This window comes from Salmo salar, chromosome 03, assembly GCF_965601325.2.
Source record: "Salmo salar chromosome 03, fSalSal1, whole genome shotgun sequence".
Classification (NCBI taxonomy): domain Eukaryota; kingdom Metazoa; phylum Chordata; class Actinopteri; order Salmoniformes; family Salmonidae; genus Salmo; species Salmo salar.
In genome coordinates, this window is record NC_138293.1 from 28,169,725 (window position 1) to 28,194,148 (window position 24,424).

The 24,424-nt window shown below is 44.5% G+C and overlaps 1 protein-coding gene across 2 annotated transcripts in view; it reads left to right on the forward strand.

Annotated features, from left to right (window-relative positions):
- Window positions 1-1,288: 1,288 nt before the first annotated feature.
- The window catches only part of LOC106599291 (E3 ubiquitin-protein ligase HECW1), a 56,969-nt gene continuing 33,833 nt past the window's right edge, over window positions 1,289-24,424 (forward strand). The window contains exons 1-7 of one of the 2 annotated variants that reach the window (XM_014190454.3): window positions 1,289-1,436; window positions 16,241-16,574; window positions 17,182-17,289; window positions 18,931-19,025; window positions 21,337-21,412; window positions 22,138-22,307; window positions 24,172-24,314. In XM_014190454.3, coding sequence (XP_014045929.1) covers window positions 16,283-16,574; window positions 17,182-17,289; window positions 18,931-19,025; window positions 21,337-21,412; window positions 22,138-22,307; window positions 24,172-24,314 — 884 coding nt within the window. In that variant the 5' untranslated portion in view covers window positions 1,289-1,436; window positions 16,241-16,282. Of the gene's footprint in view, window positions 1,437-10,798; window positions 11,203-16,240; window positions 16,575-17,181; window positions 17,290-18,930; window positions 19,026-21,336; window positions 21,413-22,137; window positions 22,308-24,171; window positions 24,315-24,424 lie in introns of those variants that run through there. The other variant, XM_014190450.3, reaches the window with a different exon arrangement.

The window sequence follows — 24,424 nt, forward strand, 5'->3', positions numbered from 1 at the left end:
GTTAAATAAGAAATGCTAGCGTCCCTGACTGAATTCAAACGTGAGTTGGTTTCGGGGTGTGGTTTGATTTGGGTGTCTCGCATGTGTGTTCGCAGGTGGGAAGGGTCCGGGTGGGCATCTATCCGCGGTGGCGGCTCAGGGGAGGGACGCAGACCCCGCTCCACCACTGGCTCACCCCACTTTGGTGGCTCCTCTAGTGCGGGGTCCCTCGCCGCCGACCCCGGACTGGGGACCCTCACCGCAGGCCCTGGACAGGCGGGCGGCTCTGGCTGCGCCGGACAGGCGGGCGGCTCTGGCTGCACCGGACTGGCGGGACTTGCAGTAGAGGTCTGGCTCTGGGCGCAGGCACAGGACTCACCAGGCTGGGGAGACATGCAGGAGGCCTGGCTTTGGGAGCAGGCACAGGACTCACCAGGCTGGGGAGACATGCAGGAGGCCTGGCTCTGGGAGCAGGCACAGGACTCACCAGGCTGGGGAGACTTGCAGGAGGCCTGGCTCTGGGCGCAGGCACAGGTCTCACCAGGCTGGGGAGACATGCAGGAGGTCTGGCTCTGGGCGCAGGCACAGGACTCACCAGGCTGGGGAGACATGCAGGAGGCCTGGCTCTGGGCGCAGGCACAGGACTCACCAGGCTGGGGAGACATGCAGGAGGCCTGGCTCTGGGAGCAGGCACAGGACTCACCAGGCTGGGGAGACATGCAGGAGGCCTGGCTCTGGGAGCAGGCACATGACTCAACAGGCTGGGGAGACACACTGGAGGTCTGGAGCGCCAAGCTGGCACAAGACGTGCAGGGCTGGGGAGGCGCACAGGAGGCCTGGTGCGTGGGGCTGGCACAGTCTTCACCAGACACGCACCTCAGGACGAGTATGGAGAGCTGACTCAGGTGACATCAATTCGAGGACACGCTCCGTAGGGCGAATGTCGTGCCTCATGCACCAACACAGCAGCTCTCTCATAGCTCTCTCCTCCAATCTCCCCATCAACTCATTTTTACATTTTTTTACATTTTAGTCATTTAGCAGACGCTCTTATCCAGAGCGACTTACAGTAGTAAATAATCAATCAACTCCTTCACTGTCTCTGCTTCGCTCCCTTCGCTCACCTCCAACTTCACCCCGACTGGCTCTGGTTACATCCGTCCCGTGTACATCCGTCCCCCCCCCCCCCCCCCCAAAAAAAATCTTAGGGCTGCCTCTCCTCCTCTTGCCGTGCCAGCCAATCCTCCCAGAAACGCCGTTCTGCCTTCACTGCCTCTATCTCCTCCGGCGGGCGGCGGTATTCTCCAGCCTGTCTCCAGGGTCCCTTTCCGTCCAGTATCTCTTCCCAGGTCCAGGAGTCCTGAACCCTCTGCTCCTCCTTACCACGCTGCTTGGTCCGTTGAAGGTGGGTGGTTCTAACGGCTGTCTTTGGAAGAAGAGGACCAAGGCGCAGCGTGGTGAGTGCTCATCATTTAATATATATTCTGAGAACACAATATACAAAGAGAAAACGACAGCCAAACAGTTCTGTCAGGTCTACAAAACACTAAACAGAAATTAACCACCCACAAAACTCAAAGGAAAACAGGCTACCTAAGTATGGCTCCCAATCAGCGACAACGATGTACAGCTGTCCCTGATTGAGAGCCATACCTGGCCAAAACAAAGAAATACAAAAACATTGAAGAAAGGACATAGAATGCTCACCCTAGTCACACCCTGGCCTAACCAAAATAGAGAATAAAACCCTCTCTATGGCCATGGCGTGACAGAGGCAATATTTTCATGTTGCACACCTTTCAGTTCTCATTAAATGCTTTCAATATTTGTATATGAATTTCTACAATTTATAGTTTGTTTGAGATTTTTAAGCCATTGAAATTGAGTTTTTAGAATTTTTACATATTGACCCATGTACATTGTATAATTTACAGATGGTCCCTAACTACTAACAATTTTGTATATATATATAAAAAAAAAAAAATGTTAAAAACTAACCCCATAGGGCAGGGGTTCTTAAACATTTTCAACCTGGGACCCAAATTAGAAATGCTGTGTTTTCCTGGGACCCAAGCTTAGGAACATATGCAACTATACATAAATATTGGTACATTTCATTGCCCTTATGCCTAAAACAAATGCAATATAGACAAAAACAAATAATGAAATGAAATAGCCATATAAATAGCTAGTCATGTTTATTTTCCCCCATTAAAAACACTCTGACATATCTGTCTAGGTTGGAACTGTTGCTGTTAAAATTCAATAAATAATTTTCATTCTGAACTGGAACAAACTGATTGATCACATCACACAGATGCATAACAGAACAGACATGCAGGCTTTTGATAGTGCAACCCTAAGTAACAGTACAGATGAAGATGAAAAATGATCAGGCCTACTGTACATCTCACTGTAGAAATTATTGTCGAAAGGCAGTCTAGGTTGGAGCGGTTGCTGTTAAAATAGAAGTCATGTTTTTTTTCTTAACTGGAATAAACTGATTGATCCAGGTTGTATCACATCCGGCCATGATTGGGAGTCCCATAGGGTGGCGCACAATTATCTCAGCGTCGTCCAGGTTTGGCCGGGGTAGGCCGTCATTGTAAATAATGATTTGTTCTTAACTGACTTGCCTAGTTAAATAAAAGTTTGATTTAAATAAAAAAACATTTTAAAAAACAATCACACGGATGTATTCCAGAAAACACACACACACAGTCCTAATGAGAGGTGTGTGGCTGGTTTTAGTTTTCAACAAGCATGTCTATTCTGGGCTGTTTTTGACTATACAACACTGAGGTCATGCTCAGCATTGAGACTGTTTCTGTACTTGTTTTTTCAGTAATCCAGAGTTGACAACCCTGACTGACATAGGTATGAGGTGCCAAACTGGACCAGAACATCTACTGCTTTCTCAGACAGGCAGGAGACAGCTTCCTGCTGTAGATGAGCAACCCAGAACGGTGTGTGTGTTTGCCCCAAAAAGTATCTTGCTTCAATCAGTTTATTCCAGTTCAGAATAAAAATGACTTGTATTTAAACGGTTCCAACCTAGACTTGTTTTCAACAATAATTTCTACAGTGAGATGATCATTTTCCATCTTCATCTGTACTGTTATTTAGGATTGCACTATCAGTAGCTAGCTAACTTGCTTTGGCTAACGTTAGCTATTTGCTTTGTACAAGGCCAGGGGATTGTTTGAAAGAGAAACTCACATATACTACTATGAGATAGTACTCCCTTATTTCTGCTTATCATCACCTTTTATAAAATGACAACAATGCCCTGCTAGCTGACTTACTTTTCCACTGTCGAAGCACTTTTTCCTGAAGCACTCTGCCCTGTTCTGAAATAATTCCATGGGTATACCGTCATGCTGTGGATGTTTGGTCAGGACGTGGCGTTATATGAATTTGTTCGTTTTGATTGACTCATTACTAAGCACTTCCCCGCACAAAACACATTGAGGGAGCTCCTCGTTAGTTCTCAAAGTTTATATGAAAGAGAGATTGGCTTTTCATGACGATTGAGCTCAGTCAGAACTTGTTGCTAGCATGAGTCCATTAGGCGAGTGGGAATGACAAATCAGTGGCTGACAGCGCATCATCTGCTTTCGAAATACAGCGCTGCGTGTGGCGGTTGATCTTCAAAAATATGGTAAACCGCGAAGCACACGGGCATTTCCCTCTCCCTCTCGCGCAGCTGCCAAACTGAGCAGAGACTACTGCAAAGCAGAGAGCGCACTGAACAGAGACCGCAGTTGCACTTGGCCAAATCAATTCTCTAAAAAAGTATAAATTTACTCTGACACGTCGCGACCCACCATTAACATGTCCGCGACCCATACATTTAGAAAGGCTGCAATAGGGATATCGAAAGTCAACCTACATTTACCACAGGCGATCGAGTCACATGCAGCTGCACTCCGAATGTATGATTATTTGTGTGCTGCCAGCTGTGGGCAGGATTAAAACAAACCCACCCTTAATTTACATTGTGATGCAGTCACAGCCACAAAACTCAGTTTTGGACAAACCTGACTTCATTACCAAAATTATCCTACTTACACTTTGTAGTCAATTTTGATAGTAGAATAAATGTTTCTGACTCACATTGATGCCACATAGGCTGTTTTATAAATGAGAAGTTGTTTTTAGGGGTAGTTCCTGTTAAAAGTTACTGTATACTGACACGACCAGGGCAACTCAACATTAAAGAAAAATGCCAGTGTCCACAATTCCAAACATGGCAGATAAGAAGATACATAGCCCCTAGGCTATGTGAATATAAAGATTTTATTTGTTATATTATTTAACCTTTATTTAACTAGGCAAGTCAGTTTTAAGAACAAATTCTTATTTACAATGACAGCCTACCAAAAGGCCTCCTGCTGGGATTAAAAATAAAAAATATATAAATATAGGACAAAACACACATCATGACAGAGACAACACAACACCACATAAAGATAGACCTAAGACAACAACATAGCAAGGTAGCAACACATGACAACACAGCATGGTAGCTACACAACATGACAACAACATGGTAGCAGCACAAAACATGGTACAAACATTATTGGGCAGACAACAGCACAAAGGGCAAGAAGGTAGAGGCAACAATACATCACGCAAAGCAGCCACAACTGTCAGTAAGAGTGTACATGATGGAGTCTCTGAATGAAGAGATTGAGATTAAACTGTCCAGTGAGTGTTTGTTGAAGCTCGTTCCAGTCGCTAGCTGCAGCGAACTGAAAAGACAAGCGACCCAGGGATGTGTGTGCTTTGGGGACCTTTAACAGAATGTGACTGGCAGAACGGGTGTTGTATGTGGAGGATGAGGGCTGCAGTAGATATCTCAGATAGGGGGGAGTGAGGCCTAAGAGGGTTTTATAAATAAACATAAATTAGTGGGTCTTTCGACGGGTATACAGAGATAACCAGTTTACAGAGGAGTATAGAGTGCAGTGATGTGTCCTATAAGGAGCATTGGTGGCAAATCTTATGGCCGAATGATAAAGAAGATCTAGCCGATGCCTCCGTAATCTAGCATGGGTAGGATGGTCATCTGAATCAGGGTTAGTTTGGCAGCTAGGGTGAAAGAGGAGCAATTACGATAAAGGAAACCAAGTCTAGATTTAACTTTAGCCTGCAGCTTTGATAGGTGCTGATAGAAGGACAGTGTACCATCTATCCATACTCCCAAGTACTTGTATGAGGTGACTACCTCAAGCTAGAGGTAGTAATCACACCAGTTGGGAGAGGGGCATTCTTCTTACCAAACCACATGACATTTGTTTTGGAGGTGTTCAGAACAAGGTTAAGGGTAGAGAAAGCTTGTTGGACACTAGGAAAGCTTTGTTGTAGAGCATTTAACACAAAATCTGGGGAGGGGACAGCTGAGTATAAGACTGTATCATCTGCATATACATGGATGAGAGAGCTTCCTACTGCCTGAGCTATGTTGTTGATGTAAATTGAGAAGAACGTGGACCCTAGGATTGAGCCTTGGGGTACTCCGTTGGTGACAGACAGTGGCTGAGACAGCAGATGTTCACTGCACTCTTTGAGAGAGGTAGTTAGCAAACCAGGCCAAAGACCCCTCAGAGACACCAATACTCCTTAGCCGGCCCACAAGAATGGAATGGTCTACCATATCAAAAGCTTTGGCCAAGTCAAAAAAATAGCAGCACAACATTGCTTAGAATCAAGGGCAATGATGACATCATTGAGGACCTTTAAGGTTGCAGTGACACATCCATAACCTTAGCAGAAACCAGATTGCATACCAGAGAGAATACTATAGACCAGGGTCTTAATCTGTTTTTAATTCTCATTTTCTTTATGGGGGCGTGTTTGTTAACAATATCACTGAAGACGCTGGAGGTGGGAAGCAGGTACAGGGAGTATACATTTAATGAATGGACAAGTGACAGAACAGGAACAGCGACAGAGCAGAGAGAACAAAACGACATGACGACAACAATGCTGAAGCGGAAAACAACCTCGGGAACAGACAGATATACGGGAGGTAATGAAAGCAGGTGATTGAGTCCAGGTGAGTCCAATGAATCGCTGATGCGCGTGACGAGGGAAACAGGTGTGCATAATGATGGTGGCAGGTGTGCGTAGTGCTGGGCAGCCTGGGAGAGCGGGAGCAGGAGTGACGTCCCACCTGAGCGAGCCTGGCGGGCCGGCTGAGGCATGGGTGTAGAAGCCCGACGAATCGGCTGCAGCGTGGGAGCCTGGCGAACCGGTTGCGGCGTGGGAGCCTGATGATCCGGCTTAGGTGTAAAACCCTGACGATCCGGCTGAGGCATGACGTGGGATGGGAGTCTGCCGAGCCAACCGGGGCAAGGAAACCTAGGATGTGGAAGCATGACGAGCCAGCTAAGGCACCCCCCTGGTTCCAAAGGCGGTGGCCACCAAGACCAAAAAGCCAACACTCCCTGATGCTTCAAATGGTGGCTTCAGCATTCTGTAAGAACCGACGCTGGAGAAGCAGGTACAGGGAGTACACATTTAATGAACGGACAAAACTCTTGAACGTGCCGTCCTTGGCCAGCTCTCTTGCTATCTCTCTCAGAATGACCTTCTTGATCCTAATCAGTCAGGTTTCAAGACTGGGCATTCAACTGAGACTGCTCTTCTCTGTGTCACGGAGGCTCTCCGCACTGCTCAAGCTAACTCTCTCTCCTCTGCTCTCATCCTTCTAGACCTATCTGCTGCCTTTGATACTGTGAACCATCAGATCCTCCTCTCCACCCTCTCCGAGCTGGGCATCTCCGGCGCGGCCCACGCCTGGATTGCGTCCTACCTGACAGGTCGCTCCTACCAGGTGGCGTGGCGAGAATCTGTCTCCGCACCACGTGCTCTCACCACTGGTGTCCCCCAGGGCTCTGTTCTAGGCCCTCTCCTATTCTCGCTATACACCAAGTCACTTGGCTCTGTCATATCCTCACATGGTCTCTCATATCATTGCTATGCAGATGACACACAATTAATCTTCTCCTTTCCCCCTTCTGACAACCAGGTGGCGAATCGCATCTCTGCATGTCTGGCAGACATATCAGTGTGGATGACGGATCACCACCTCAAGCTGAACCTCGGCAAGACGGAGCTGCTCTTCCTCCCGGGGAAGGACTGCCCGTTCCATGATCTCGCCATCACGGTTGACAACTCCATTGTGTCCTCCTCCCAGTGTGCTAAGAGCCTCGGCGTGACCCTGGACAACACCCTGTCGTTCTCCACTAACATCATGGCGGTGACCCGATCCTGTAGGTTCATGCTCTACAACATTCGCAGAGTACGACCCTGCCTCACACAGGAAGCGGCGCAGGTCCTAATCCAGGCACTTGTCATCTCCCGTCTGGATTACTGCAACTCGTTGTTGGCTGGGCTCCCTGCCTGTGCCATTAAACCCCTACAACTCATCCAGAACGCCGCAGCCCGTCTGGTGTTCAACCTTCCCAAGTTCTCTCACGTCACCCCGCTCCTCCGCTCTCTCCACTGGCTTCCAGTCGAAGCTCGCATCCGCTACAAGACCATGGTGCTTGCCTACGGAGCTGTGAGGGGAATGGCACCTCCGTACCTTCAGGCTCTGATCAGGCCCTACACCCAAACAAGGGCACTGCGTTCATCCACCTCTGGCCTGCTCGCCTCCCTACCTCTGAGGAAGCACAGTTCCCGCTCAGCCCAGTCAAAACTGTTCGCTGCTCTGGCACCCCAATGGTGGAACAAGCTCCCTCACGACGCCAGGACAGCGGAGTCAATCACCACCTTCCGGAGACACCTGAAACCCCACCTCTGTAAGGAATACCTGGGATAGGATAAAGTAATCCTTCTAACCCCCCCTTAAAAGATTTAGATGCACTATTGTAAGTGGTTGTTCCACTGGATATTATAAGGTGAATGCACCAATTTGTAAGTCGCTCTGGATAAGAGCGTCCGCTAAATGACTTAAATGTAAATGTAAATGACAGAACAGCGTCAGAGCAGGGAGAACAAAACGACATGACGACAATAATGCTGAAGCGGGGAACAACCTCGGGAACTGTCCGATATAGGGGAGGTAATGAAAGCAGGTGATTGAGTAAGCGCCAGGGAGGGAGAGCGGGAGCAGGCATGACACAAAAAGCACTGTAATTTCTAAACGGTTCACCCGATAGGGATGAAAATACCCTCAACTTAAAGCTGACCGTCTGCACTTTACTTTTCAGTATAGAGTATAAAGCCAAAAGAAGAAAAAATGCTTCACTGTCCCAATAATTACGAACGGCACTGTAAATGGAGTACACAGTGCAATGAAATGCTTACTTGCAGGTGAGTCTCTCGACAATGCAACAACAATAGAAAAAGTAAGTAGCTAAGTGAATAAAAAGAGTAATAAAATAAAAGCTCAATTAAATAATTTCACCAATTTAATAATAATGGGCAGTTTTTCACAAATACAGTGACTATACAAAACATTAGGAACACCTTTCCATGACATAGACTGACCAGATGAATTCATGTAGAAGCTATGATTCCTTATTTATGTCACTTGTTATATCCACTTCAATCAGTATAGATTAATGGGAAGAGACAGGTTAAAAAAGGATATTTAAGACTTGAGAGCCTTTTAACAGGTAGTAGGTGCCAGGCGCACCGGTTTGAGTGTCAAGAACTTCAACGCTGCTGGGTTTTCACACTCAACATTTTCCCATGTGTATCAAGAATGGTCCACCACCCAAATGACATCCAGCCAACTAAACACAACTGTGGGAAGCATTGGAGTTAACATGGGCCAGCATCCCTTTGGAATGCTTGACACCTGGTAGAGTCCATGCCCCGACGAATTGAGGCTGTTCTGAAGGCAAAAGGGGTTGCAACTCAATATTAGGAAGGTGTTCCCAGTACACTCAGTGTAGTTACATAGCCTATATGGAAATAAAAACATGAGCCAAGCATTTTTACCTGTAGAATGGAATAGGTTATAAGACCTCTATGATTCATTTCATTTTGTCAGTTCTACCACCTCAACTTTGCTCATTTTAAACAGGGTTAATATAATGTTGTCAAAGTTCAGCTTCAGTCCACAGGGGAGGCACAGTGTCACTGTCAGAAGATAAGTGCTTCAGTCAGAAAAAATGGATCTCATCCCTTTGGTCTCAGCTAGCTAGCCAGCCAGTAGCTACCAAAGTGGCTAACCAGCCAAGCTAGCTAAAGAAACAAAACCCATCAATTACACTAGCTGGAAATAAACACTTTTCCTAATATCATGACTCATATCAACATCCTTAGCTTGCCCATTCACTAAATATACTGTTAAATAACGAAGATTGACACCCAATAGCTTAAGGATGCTGAGCACAAATCCAAGCTTATTAGCATTAGCAAACCCTCATGATGAAGGAGACTAGCTAAATAGCTACCACCAACCCTGCACAGACCTGTGTGGCTAACTCTGCCACTGCTGCACTTTGACTTTCTGCCTGATCTACCCTCTCTACCTTATTCAATACTTGAGTCAAAGTAAAGATACCTTAATAAAAAAATGATTAGTAAAAGTCACACAGTAAAATACTACTTGAGTAAAAGTTTGAACGTATTTAGTTTTAAATATACTTAAGTATCAAAGGTTAATGTAGAAATAATTTCACATTCCTTATATTAGGCAAAAAAAGATAACACCATTTTCTTGCTATTTTAATTTACGGATAGCCAGGGGCACACTCCAACACTCAGACAATTTACAAACAAAACATTTGTGTTTAGTGAGTCCGCAAGATCAGAGGCAGTAGGGATGACCAGGGATGTTCTCTTGATAAGTGCGGGAATTGGAACGTTTTCCTGTCCTGCTAAGCATTTGAAATGTAGTACTTTGGGTGTCAGGGAAAATGTATGAAGTAAAAAGTACATTATTTTCTTTAGGAATGTCGTAAACATGTTCAAAATATAAATAGTAAAGTAAAGATACCCCCAAAAACGACTTAATTAGTACTTTAAGGTGATTGACTTAATAAGTGCTTTACACCTGAATTTGATTAATGGAAAGAAACATCTGTTACAAAAAAACTAAAAGTTTAATTACATGCAGAGATTACCAAGCCTTGGTGGGTAGGCCTGCAAGGTAGGGAGGGATATATTTTCTGTTTGTCGAGATTGATGTAGTCTATTTATTGTAAACACAAACCATTAAGTGCCCGAAGTCAGTATGCTTTGTTTATTGGTTGTGTGGTGCAATGGAACAGAAACCTGTTGGTGGAAAATGTATTCAGTAATTTGATCTAATTATAAATATGGCATTCAAATGTTGAAAATCTGATTTCCCCCTAGCTGATCATTGTCTGCAGGCGGCTCTGATCTTAGTGCAATGAAACAGGCAGGGAGAGTGAGCCCCCCCCCCCCCCCCCCCCCCCCCCCCCCACAGTAAACTGTCCTTAATAATTAAGCAGCTCCATTAAAAACATTACACATAGCCTAGGCCTACTTAAGAATTATTCGATTTCTTCAGTATCCTAGACTTCACAATCTCTTTTAGACCATGGTACTGAAGGGACATACATTTGTGAAATAATAATAATTTAGATATGCGTTTATGAGCATGTCCTCAGGTAGTGTAACTTTTCTCATTTAGACCATTTCTGGCTCATTATTATAAAAAAAAAATACTAATGTGTAGGACACTGACACTATGGAGCATCAAGAAAGGCACGTCAGTGATCTTTAGGTCTGAGTCGGAGCTCTAGAAAGAGGTTTCGTCTTGATGGTAAATGTGTTTTACTTTTGTTTCATGATAAGGACTTAGATCAGACAAAGTATATAGAGCACATTTTTTGCCGAATTCCTAGTTGAACGCACTTAAATCGGGAGTCGGAGATGTCCGAGTTCACAGTTTTTCTGAAAGCCGCAAGAGAAAGATTGCGTGCCTTGCGTAGAGTAGAAACCTATAATTTGTGCGTGGTGCGTGCATGGGCGGGGGCAGCAAAACGGACACTGAATTGATGCAAAAGGGTCTGCAATTGGTCGAAGCTTTGTGGTACCCAGGAGAAAGACTGTATCGCACAGCAGCATCATTGTAAGAATGGTCCGAAAACCGGCTGACAAACCTGGAACATGGCCCAGCGGAGGATATAGAATATCATATTCTTAGAACATCAAAACATGACAAATGCCATAAGCATTTTGACGGTTCATCTATAATAGGCTATGATTCAAAGGCAGGTGACACTGACCCAGGTACGTTTGAATAAATGTAGGCATATTTGTCCAGCTGTCAATAAGATAGGCATGGCTAAATTGATACGTGCCAGTGTCCGAATCGATCTCTAGTTTAGATTGATGTATGTAATCACGAGATCTATGCACTAGAAAATAATATAGTTGATGCCTCGTATGTGTTCTCAAACAAAGACATTTCTAGCCTTTTTTCGTGTGTTGTGATTGTTCCACTGATGCTGCATGCTATGTCATTGGATGCAGTAGAGTACGGCCTCTATATTGATGACCAGGCCAAAAGATTCGCCCCTGTAGCCAGGTTGGCTATGTAATGTCTCGTAGTGTTTGATATTATTATTATTAGGAAATTAGTATCGATTTCAGCATTCGGAGAGTGTTTTGATCGAGTCCGTATATCCTAGTCAGAGTAGGTAAATCCTTTTTGGATGCGCCACCATAGTAGGGGAAGGGACCTCTGCCAATCTTGTCATCATAGCACGCAAATTGGCCTACTCTTTTTGGTTGTTAGGGAGCGGGAGGGATGTGTGTGTGAATTTAAAATGCAACACGACATAGGATGGAGCAGAGAGAGGTGAGAATAGGAGGAAGGCAATATTTGTAGTTTACTAGTACTACTATAGTACTACTATACTATATTAATACTGCTACTGCTCCGGATGTTGATTAAGGCAGCCCCCCGCACCTCTCTGATTCAGAGGGGTTGGGTTAAATGCAGAAGACACATTTCAGTTGAAGGCATTCAGTTGTACAACTGACTAGGTATCCCCTTTTCCTTTACCCTTGTACTACTATACCATAGTAGGCCACCTAGAATACACAAGCTGTTCCAGACAACTCAACACTGCACAGGGAGATAGACTCTTTCCATCAAAAGATGCAGTCAGTGCTCACAAGCAGCCGTAATTCTGACCATTAGCAGAGAGATTGGTCAGATTACTATTGATTCACCAGTGACCCTCAACGACTCAAACTACCATGTAGAAGGAGAACATGCTGTCTATTGATCCATGTTAAAATCACCACTGTGGAGGAGATAGCTTTCAGTTTGAACAAACTATCTGAATACAGGAAATCTCCCTGCCTCATAAAAGTTGGAGAAGGATTCTATTTACCTGCCTGACAACTGTTTGCAGCCATTATTCTCATTTTTAAAAATGTGGAATGGATTTGATGGCCTGATAGACCATCCCTGACACTTCTTAGTGGTTGGCATATATTAGACCTACTTTGATTTTTGAGGGAGATTTGAGCGAGAATTTATGTATTTGATACACCGTACTGAGTACATTGGGGTGGCAGGGTAGCCTAGTGGTTAGAGTGTTGGACTAGTAACCGCAAGTTCAAATCCCCAAGCTGACAAGGTACAAATCTGTCATTCTGCCCCTGAACAAGGCAGTTAACCCACTGTTCCTAGGCCGTCATTGAAAATAAGAATTTGTTCTTAACTGACTTGCTTAGTTAAATAAAGGTAAAATAAACATTAAATGTATATATTTTCTTCCTAAATATTGTTGGGCATGCTAAGTGTAGCATAGTTAGGTAACAATAGAGCTCCTCACTGGATGAGATACAGAGGAGAGCACTTTTATAAAATCCTCCAAAATTTCCCTCCCTGCTGCAGCCCTGCTTGGTTTAGCCTGGTGGGAGCTAAATGAGCAGGAAGGAGAATGTTGAACCACCACTCAGTAGATAGTAAAAAAATGCATTGAGTGAGTCATCAGCCAAGATCCCCAGTGCAGAGGTGCATGAGGAGGACTGAACACTGCTCCTTTGACTGGAAGGATATCTGTGATGTTGTTGCTAATCCAGTGCAGTGAAGAAGAAACTCAGTATCTGGATGTAACAGAATGTGATGTATTGTCGTAGCTGCTTTCCCATGGTAGAACACTGCATGCTATGATCAGCTACGTGGTTTGTTTAGCGTCACGCTGCTGATTCGCTGTAGTGTAATTTGTGATGCCGTGATGATAACGCACCAGATCCTCTTCTTCAGATTAGTCTCAGTGAGTAAATCCAATGAGATTCAAATCATGAGCTTTATGTGGAGGTAGGTAGCCTACAGTATGGGATTAACTACAGTGTGGCATATTCATGCATCATGCTGGCAACCATCCAACCTTTCAAGAAAATGGCATCTTTTCTTTTTGCATCTTTTCTCCACAAAATGTTTCGTATTTCACTATACCTTTTTACTGCACCTTAATCACAAGGGATTTACAACTGTCCTTCATTTTACTAGTGTACATTTTACTAGTGTAATGAATTGGCAGCTTTTAAAATATGATAAGGATTGTATTATTTAACACTTTTGGCCTACTATTATACTGTCTGCATCCCTGCATATATTAATCGGTTGGGAGCTCCTGTGAGGGAGGAAATATGCAGACCTACTGTGTTATGTAAGTGCACTAAGATGTCCTCAGCAGCTGCACAGTCAATATAGTACTGGGATGCTGATTAGCAATGAGCCAAGTTCTCATATGGCTCCTAAAAGGAGTTAAGTAATAGTCCCATTCAGAGAGAAACATAAACGACTGCATAACATAAAAGTATTTGATCCCCTGCTGATTTTGTGCGTTTGCCCACTAACAAAGAAATGATCAGTCTATAATTTTAATGCTAAGTTTATTTGAACAGTGAGAGACAGAATAACAACCAAAAAATCCAGAAAAACGCATGTCAAAAATGTTATAAAATGATATGCATTTTAATGAGGGAAATAAGTATTTGACCCCTCTGCAAAACATGACTTAGTACTTGGTGGCAAAACCCATGTTGGCAATCACAGAGTTCAGACGTTTCTTGTAGTTGGCCACCAGGTTTGCACACATCTCAGTGGGGATTTTGTCCCACTCCTCTTTGCAGATCTTCCCCAAGCCATTAAGGTTTCGAGGCTGATGTTTGGCAACTCGAACCTTCAGCTCCCTCCACAGATTTTCTATTAGATTAAGGTCTGGAGACTGGCTAGGCCACTCCAGGACCTTAATGTGCTTCTTCTTGAGCCACTCCTTTGTTGCCTTGGCCGTGTGTTTTGGGTCATTGTCATGCTGGAATACCCATCCATGACCCATTAACAATGCCCTGGCTGAGGGAAGGAGGTTCTCACCCAAGATTTGACGGTACATGGCCCCGTCCATCGTCCCTTTGATGCAGTGAAGTTGTCCTGTCCCCTTAGCAGAAAAACACCCCCAAAGCATAATGTTTCCACCTCCGTGTTTGACGGTGGGGATGGTGTTCTTGGGGTCATAGGCAGCATTCCTCCTCCTCCAAAAACGGCGAGTTGAGTTGATGCCAAAGAGCTCCATTTTGGTCTCATCTGACCACAACACTTTCACCCAGTTGTTCTTTGAATCATTCAGATGTTCATTGGCAAACTTCAGATGGGCATGTATATGTGCTTTTTTGAGCAGGGGGACCTTGCAGGCGCTGCAGGATTTCAGTCCTTCACGGCGTAGTGTGTTACCAATTGTTTTCTTGGTGACTATGGTCCCAGCTGCCTCCCGTGTAGTTCTGGGCTGATTTCTCACCGTTCTCATGATCATTGCAACTCCACGAGGTGAGATCTTGCATGGAGCCCCAGGCTGAGGGAGATTGACAGTTCTTTTGTGTTTCTTCCATTTGCGAATAATCGCACCAACTGTTGTCACCTTCTCACCAAGCTGCTTGGCGATGGTCTTGTAGCCCATTCCATCCTTGTGTAGGTCTACAATCTTGTCCCTGACATCCTTGGAGAGCTCTTTGGTCTTGGCCATGGTGGAGAGTTTGGAATCTGATTGATTGCTTCTGTGGACAGGTGTCTTTTATACAGGTAACAAACTGAGATTAGGAGTGAGATTAGGAGTGTGCTCCTAATCTCAGCTCGTTACCTGTATAAAAGACACCTGGGAGCCAGAAATCTTTCTGATTGAGAGGGGGTCAAATACTTATTTCCCTCATTAAAATGCAAATCAATTTATAACATTTTTGACATGCGTTTTTCTGAATTTTGTTGTTGTTATTCTGTCTCTCACTATTCAAATAAACCTACCATTAAAATTATAGACTGATAATTTCTTTGTCAGTGGGCAAACGTACAAAATCAGCAGGGGATCAAATACTTTTTTCCCTCACTGTACTTAGCCTGCACACACAGCAGAGAATGCCAAGTGAAATTCTCACATTCTTCCCTGCTCTTCTCATTCTCTTCTTACTAATGTCTTTTATACAACATGTGTTGTATATGGTGGCATTCTATCCATACTGTACACAGGTTGTATGGAGGCAGGCAGAGGACAAGTGACCTTGTTGCTGAAGAACAGTGGCAGAGTTGTTGAAGGGGATGCTTGGCATCTGGATGCACTTCCACACTGGAGGGCCAAAGAGTGGCTCTAATAAGACACGTCACTGTGCTGGTGGATTGTTCTCAGAGGGGAGTAGGGGTTTTGTCTATTCTGTTGGTCTGCTGCCCAGGCAGAGTGACTGACAGAGAGAGAGACATGTATCTTCTATCACTGAGCCAGCAGTGTTTGTATGTGTGCGTGTGTGTGTTTGAGAGAGCGAGAGAGAGATTTAATTGAACTGAGAGAGAGATTTAATTGAACTGAGGGAGCGAGAGAGAGAGAGGGGCAGCGCACTCAATCACTTTTGAACAGTCCATTTCACACCCTGAGCAGGACAGGGCCCTGGAGTGTTCCTTACTGTTAGTACTGTGCTGTTTTGTTGTCTCTCCTCTCACTGAGAAGCTACTACAAGACAGTGGAGAAACCTCCCAAAGCTCATGGGATTTTCTGTTGGTAATCTTCCCACTGTAGCTCCACTTTCTCTGCAGGATTGTAGAAATCGCTACCTCTAAAGTCTGCTCAGAGATAACCAACAGAATAACACATCTGCAGTGTTCTTAAAGATGGAGATAAAGGTTTTGATTGGACTTTATCTACTGTATCTCAAAAACAGGGATAGGAATGCTAAATGTGGGGCCTCCTTAACCTCTCTCCAGTAAAAGCTCTTCATCCTCCCCATTCACAGTTTCTCTTCTCTGCTTTTCTTCCCTCTCCTCCAGAACTTGTACCAGAACAGGTTTCTCGGACTCAGACTTGCAGCCATGGCCTCCCCATGTCGTTCAACCCAGAACCGTCGGCGCTGTAAGGACCCCATCCGCCACAGCTACAACCCCGAACAATTTCGCAACGTTAATTTCCAGAATGGGGTGCCGGAGGACGTGGCAGCCATGTACCGCTCCACCAGCGACACGGACCTGGTGACATCACACAGCCGCTCCACGCTTACCGTCAGCACCTCGCTCTACGCCATCGGACAGACCCAGGACATCCTCATCTGCTGGGACATCAAGGAGGAGGTGGACGCTGGGGACTGGATCGGCATGTACCTCATTGGTGAGCACTACCATAACTTTTAGGAGAATATTTTTACTATTTCATTTTACCATTGATTTTCATGGAAGAGACCAAATGAATAATTAGTAGATGATAGAGCCAGATAGAGATGGTGAGATGAAGAACAGTTTATTTCCAATCTTGTGAAGCTGTTACACATCGGGTAGATCAAGGACAGGAACAAGAATGTGTTATTTCAAGTCTATTTGAAAGGTACTGCATGTAAGGTATATGGAGAGCTATGTGATGACTCAGGTCAGGTCTGCTTTCCCATATGTTTGAAGGTAATCTTAAGGTGTTCTGGTTTTCTGATAAGGTGCTCAGACTCATATCCACAGGTAATTGACAATGCTTGTGTGATAATGTAGTGTAACTTTGGGCTGGATTCAATCCGTATCACCAAAGTTCAGCACTCTAGTGCGCTTGAAATGTAAAGGTGATTTCCGATTGAGCCGACATATGCAGCGTTTACTATGAATGCAGTCTCTGCGAATGCGGGAACATTGCCTTTAAACTTAAATTGCGCTGTAGTGCTGAACTTCCGCGATACGGATTGAATCGAGCCTTAAGTCTCACACCTTTCCTCTCTGTCTTACCTCTCTCTCAGAAGAGGTGTCGTCGGAGAACTTTCTGGACTACAAGAGCCGCGGAGTGAATGGTTCCCACAAGGGCCAGATAGTGTGGAAGATTGAGGGCAACTCCTATTTTGTGGAGCGTAAGTGCATTTCTGGAAATACATCCAAAACCACCTACATTATAATATGCTACTTCTCCCACACACTGAGAGAGCTGTTTTATAACGGATGTAGCATCTAGCTCTCAGAACAGGACACTGCTTCGTCAGTGCATATTGTAGATCTTTACGTAACACTGAAACAATCTCATATCCATTTTGTTTCTCATAACAGTTGTGCCCATACATTTGTGTCAATACATATGTTTCTTGACAATGCATATCTTTAGACTTCCATACTGTAACTATCAGGATTTCCCAGTACAAATCCTTCTTACCCTGCACTGATTAAAGCAAGTCTTTTAGGCAAGAGATTCATAGAAATAAAATAATTTACACAGCCAAAGGATCCCATTAGCTCCACTAGACTAGAGAACCCACACTGACTGTACAGTACAGTAGGCCCCGGTGTGGACAGCTCTGCTTACACACAAGGGAAGTGGAACTAATAAAACCCAACTACCATTGTGCCATCTTCCTCTCATATGGTCCTGCTAATGTAATGATTTGTCAGCTGTGAGTGATTTTGTTATTTAGCTAGCTCTGCTTATTTTTTATTTACCTACAGTAAGACTCATCCCTCAAAGAGCTCCTCCCACCTCATTAGTACGGACAGGACATTCGCTAAAATCAGATATCAATCAATCTTTTCCCCAATACAGTTCGCTGGTGCCTGTGTACCTCTCTATAGGCCAGTCCGTGGTGTTTACTCCAAAGCATCTCTTTTTAGCTACCACAGTAGATTAGCAGGTTGGATAGAAGCCACTGAGATTGAGACTGAAACTCTGTGAAATGAAAGTGATAGTATTATCTGTCTGTCTGACTCTCAGGTCCTAATAACCCTGTAGCTGAGGACAGCCTGCACTCTCTCTCCCCCAGTTTATGTTTCTAAAGGCATCAGCATGCTTCAGTTCAGCTGGAGGCTAGCCAAAGTCGACTAGGCGAACCAAACAAGTGTGCTCGCATACTCCCTTAAAAGACCTTCCCTTGGAAAACACGACAATAGTAGTTTGTGCATTTTGAGACACCATAGCCGGTATAAACTTCCTCAAAATAGTCAGAATTAACCGAAGATAACTCAAGAAATCTGTCATTAATTTTGCAGAGGAGATCTTAGTTGCGCATATTTATATCTAACTAAGATGTTTGATGCAGTATTTCTCAATGAAAAAATTTGCACGAAAACAAGTTGTCTCTTTATTGAAGGATCCCTACTGCTGATCAATCACCGATGAAGGGGCATAGATTTCGGCTACCAACTTTCTGGCTTGCCTCCAGAAAAAATGTTGTGTGCCCGAACAGCCCAAGTCCAAAACGAACAAAAACGTCACAAAATGTCTTCATAATATATGCACAAACTCTTCCGAACTGTTTCGGCTGGGAAGCATGCGGACACCTTTTCAGACCATACTGGTGTGTCTCTGGCCTGTTTTTGAAAGCTGTCCAACTGTGAAATGTGATAAAGGTGCCAATAAACTGAGAAATCATGTATAAAACAAACAGTAGGTCATGCTAAAAAGATAGAACAACCTGTCCTCTGTTCTTAAACTCATTTCTGTTCTCTCTTCTGTCCTCTCTACTCTATCCTCTTTCTTCTGTCATCTGACTCTTCTATCTTCTCAGCGGAGACTAAGATCTGTTTTAAATATTACCATGGTGTGAGCGGGGCCCTGCGAGCCACTACCCCCAGTTTGACTGTGAAGAACCCCTCAGTTCCGGTGAGTGTGTGGGACGACTACTTTGTCCAAACCTGGTAGTGTTACATGGGCTCTGTGTTCATTAGTGCTCCTCTAGGGGCACTGATGATGAGGTAGCGTGTGAATTATGGATCTACTGTATGTCTTTCAATCTGAAGGATATATCTTTGCATTGTCTGGGTTTGAGCTTATTACTAGAGCCCAAAAAACTCCTGACAGTTCCAGGATCAGCAATCCCTCTAGTGTCTCATCTATTGTCCAGCTCCGTACATTATAACTGTCTGGATTACTTGGGGTTATCAGATGCCATTTAAAGTGCCGATATGTTAGGTTTAGAAATCCATATATTAGATTGGTTACCCTTCCTTTCTCATTGGCTGGAGAAGAAAACAATGGCATTTATTACAAGCTTATTTATTGGTAGGATAACATTTGTCTGTCAAAGGAAAAGATAACATCTGCAAATCTGTGTATGCAACCAATACATTTTGATTTGATTTGGTTTAATTTAAGACCCACTGGAGGGACAGACAGAGGGAGAGGGAGAAAGAAGGGGGGAGAAATGGAGAGAGAGCGACAGAGGGAGAGAAAGATGGAAACAGAGACCACACGTGCTGAGAGAGAGATCACAGCACAGACAGACAGACAGACAGACAGACAGACAGACAGACAGACAGACAGACAGACAGACAGACAGACAGACAGACAGACAGACAGCATGTACAGTCAGAGATAAGCAGACAGATAAGCCACAGCCAGAGATGAATAGAGGGTGGAAGGGAATTACAGAATTTCCTTCTGTTGTACTTGTGCTGGCCCTGTTGTGGAGTAAACTGTAGTACAGGTCTTGTGGGCACTTAAGGTTACTACAAGCTCCATGAGTGCATGTGGGTGGAGTGGGATCTTTGGAGTAGCGGACACCTTTTGTTTACATGATATCCTCGCAGGTCCCATTCACAAGGGGGCGATGGCAAAGATTTTTATTTTTGTGTTTTCATTGCTAGTAGTAGCCAGCCAGTAGCTAGCTGGCTTTAGCCTGGCTAAAAAGAAAGCTAGCTAGCCTTTTTAGCTTCCCACATCTCAATGTGAAACAATCAGATTTATAATTAAATAATATGCCCTGGCAAATATTCTTATACTTCCATTTTAACCTAAAACATTATACCAGTTTGATATGCTGCTTGTGTCTTCATTCCCATATCAGCTAAAAATAGAACATAATGTTTTGGTGTGGAGAAAAAGTCACATGGCTAGCTAGTTGGCTTCAGCAGGTTCTAGCATTTCACAATAGCCTGTAATCACTAGGTATTACTTCTAAACAAAATACCTTTTTGGTGGATTCTTGAGTTTTCTTGTTGTCTTCTCATTTGTGGTGAAAGCAAAATAAGAATATATTGTCTTGTCATATCTTGCTAACAAGTTGGCTAGTCTTTTAGCTTCCCTCATCTCCATCTGAAATAATCTGATTTATAATTAAATAATATGCCCTAGTAAATATTATTATACTTGCCAGTGTAACCTACAGCATTATCCTAATTTGATATGCTGCTTCAATGTATTCGATCCCAGAATAACATTATCACTTCTAAACAAAATACATTTGGGGGGGATTCTATAAGGCTACAATGTTGTCTGGTTTATTGTTTGAACAGTCGCTGAAATTATATTTGGTTATCAATGCAAAATAGGCTACTTTAATGAATAGTCTATATAGCCTAATGGACAGTAACATCACTGCCCCCACGGCAGTGGAAACAATGATACATTGAGTCTCAATCTCCAGGTAGAAGAAAACTGCGTCGAATGCCAGAGTGTACGATAGTACAAGGAGCCGCCTCTTTTGTGACAAAAATGTAATTGCAACACTACGCTACACTCTGTCAGCCCCATCTACATATTCTCTGTAGATGCCTTTAAGTTCCAGCTGTCTGCTGTAGGCCCCCACAGCCTACACACCACCACACTGCTATGATCACTGGTCCACCTAGAGAGGGTCACACGATACTCCTACAGGAATGTGCACGCATGTGTGTATTTGCATCTGACCCTTATCCCTCTCCCCCCATCTCTCAGTGGCCTCCATCATCTCTCAGTGGCTGTTTTCCCTTTACTGAATCTTTCCCTGGGTAGTAATGGGAAGAGAAAGCTAACCCACCTGCCTGCTATAAAGACCCCTAGACAGGCTTACACCTGTGGAGGCGGAGCAAGGAGGAGAGATGCTGTAAAGGCTCTCTCTCATTCTCTTTTTTCTTTGTCTCTATCACTCCCTCTAACCCTTTCTCTCGTTCACTCAATCAATCTCTCTTTCCTTCCCTATTTCTCCCTCCTGCAGGTATTTAAGCCCGTCGCCAATGAAGAAGTCCCCCAGAGCACAGGCAGTAGAAGACTCATCAGCTTCTCCCTCTCAGGTGAACAGTCTACTGTGCCAAGTGTTTCTGACAGGCCTGAGTTGAGTTAGATTCCTAACAGTGAGGGATGTAGCAGCAGCAGCAGCAGAGGCGGTATGATCCAGTTCCATCTGATTCACAGTGAGGTAACACACACTGATGTGATGTTAGACGAAAGGTGGGCGGTGACAGCTCAGGAAGTTGTACATCTAAATAGTTCTCTCCCCCCACCACTGCATGGGAGAAGACAGGAGGAGGCAAATGTGATTTTTAGGCAGCTGCTCTCCCCCCTTCATCTTTAGCTTTGATCAACACAGGCTTACAAATACTGAACAAACAGGCGGACTGTAGTAGTCCCTGTCTAGTCCCAGATCACTGGAAGGTTATGCTACTGTATGACATGGCTGTCACAATTGTTAGAGAGCAGAGTTGGAGAGAAGTTGAAGTTAAATGCCACACTATTCAAAATAGTAATTCTGTCTAGACTTATTTTTCAGGATTAGTTATTTTCTCTCTGCTCTCCTGTAGCAGAATCTACTACTACTACTATTGTAGAAGTACAGTATACTGTTGTATTTGGCGAGATATTGAACTGAATTATTTTGCAGAGCTTCTCAAGGATATTCTTGCTGCCTGCACTCTACTCCACTTTGTCAGAAGAATGTGATGTCCTTATCCCCGTAGAGGTGACATTTCAAAGCCTTTCCTTCTCCTCCTCTCCTCTATACTCTTATCATCTCTGGCAGATTTCCATGCAACAGGGCTGAAGAAGGGGATGTTCTTCAACCCTGACCCCTACCTTAAGATCGCCATCCACCCCGGCAGGAACAGCATCTTCCCGGCACTGCCACACCACGGCCAGGAGAAACGCTCAGGCATCGTCTGTAACACCATCAACCCCCACTGGCAGAGAGAGGTGAATGGAGAGCTCTGTTAGTGAGTCATATAGTGTAAACCTTCTGTGCAATACTGGTAATGATTATTTCAATGTTCTGACTGGTTTTATACGGGTAGGCCCTATACAAGTACTCCCACCCAACATTACAATGGGTTGTATTTACTCAAGAAAAAAAATGCTGAACATGTGTTGCAAAAACTTGTATTTGGATGTCATGATTTGGTACCACAATATCATCTCCCACAACATCTACTAAAGATATTGATCTCTGCATAATACTGTCAGGCAGGCAAGCAAAGCTTATTGACATTTGACTTGGTTAGGCAGGGATATTCCCCTCCCCTGCCTGTATCTCCTCCTCCTGAACACAGCAGTACTCCCGCCCTGCCTGTATCTCCTCCTCGTGAACACAGCAGTACTCCCGCCCTGCCTGTATCTCCTCCTGAACACAGCAGTACTCCCGCCCTGCCTGTATCTCCTCCTCCTGAACACAGCAGTACTCCCACCCTGCCTGTATCTCCTCCTCCTGAACACAGCAGTACTCCCGCCCTGCCTGTATCTCCTCTTCCTGAACACAGCAGTACTCCCACCCTGCCTGTATCTCCTCCTCCTGAACACAGCAGTACCCCCCTCCTGCCTGTATCTCCTCCTCCTGAACACAGCAGTACCCCCCTCCCTGCCTGTATTTCCTCCTCCTGAACACAGCAATACCCCCCTCCTGCCTGTATCTCCTCCTCCTGAACACAGCAGTACCCTCCTCCTGCCTGTATCTCCTCCTCCTGAACACAGCAGTACCCCCCTCCTGCCTGCATCTCCTCCACCTGAACACAGCAGTACCCCCCTCCTGCCTGTATCTCCTTCTCCTGAACACAGCAGTGCTCCCACCCTGCCAAATGTATTAGCATTTATAATGTATGAATTATACATTTACACCATGAGTTTTCTCATGTGGTAATCCTCTTTTATAATAATGCCTGTCAAAATTTGCTCTCTCTGCCTATAATAGGCTATTGCTGGTTTACTCATTTGGCTAATGGTTCAATTATGTGGTGTCACTGTGAAAGGGCAGAAGATGTATCACAGGCCCAGCTCTGCTTTAGCACAATGGAAACACCCCTTTAGGTATATTGAGGGGAAGGATATAGCAGCAGCACTATGTATTCATGGAAATGATCGGTGAAGATTAGAGGTATGAGACCTGCGCTGATGATTCCTGCATGCTTCATGCTGGATCTGACTGTATAGTCAAGAGCTTAGCGCTGGAGGTACAGTATGATGATAGCTAAAAAGCTAGGTGTCTCCCTCTTGTACCTTGAATTGATTGAGGGCTTCTGTGAGAGAGGCTATGTACAGGCAGAAGAAAAGTGCACCCTACTCCCTCCCGCTCCCCTGTTTTGATATTCAGATCAGGTGCAGCATTCCTTCACTCCCTCGTGACTCCCTGGTTATACAGTACAGTACAGTAGGCCACAGCCACAGAGGTCCGTTTATGTAGAGATAAAGCTATACCCGGAGGAATGCCAATGTTTAACTCATCTGTCATAGAGATCGAATTGTGAATAAGAAACAGTTTTCGATTTCCTAAATATTCTTACAGGGGTTTCGTTTTTTCTTTACCTCTACATTTTGGCATCACTGTCATTGAAGATCACGCAAGGTTAGGTAATGTATTGTTCCCTCCATTCCAAAGTCTTACTTTCAGTGCAAAGAGTTCAGCACCATTGACAGCTCCCTCTTTGTTTCCTACAGCTGCAAGTATTTTCAGCACTATTAACAGCTACACACAGGGATATGCAGCTGTATAAGGCTACATGCACACACTTACACACTGCACCTTTACAGGCATTTTAAATAGATACTATGTCTTTCTCTCCCTCCTCAGCGCTTCAACTTTGTGTCTCTGCCCACGGACGTTCTGGAGATCGAGGTAAAAGACAAGTTTGCCAAGAGTCGTCCTATCATCAAACGTTTCCTGGGCAAGCAGTCCATGCCGGTGCAGAGGCTACTGGAGAAGCATGCTATTGGGTACAGCTCAGGAATACACAGAATGCTCATACATTTATCAGTATAATCAAATGATTATTAATAGATATTTGGGGAGCTCTTTACAAGAGCCCTCTAAAGAATGTTTAAAT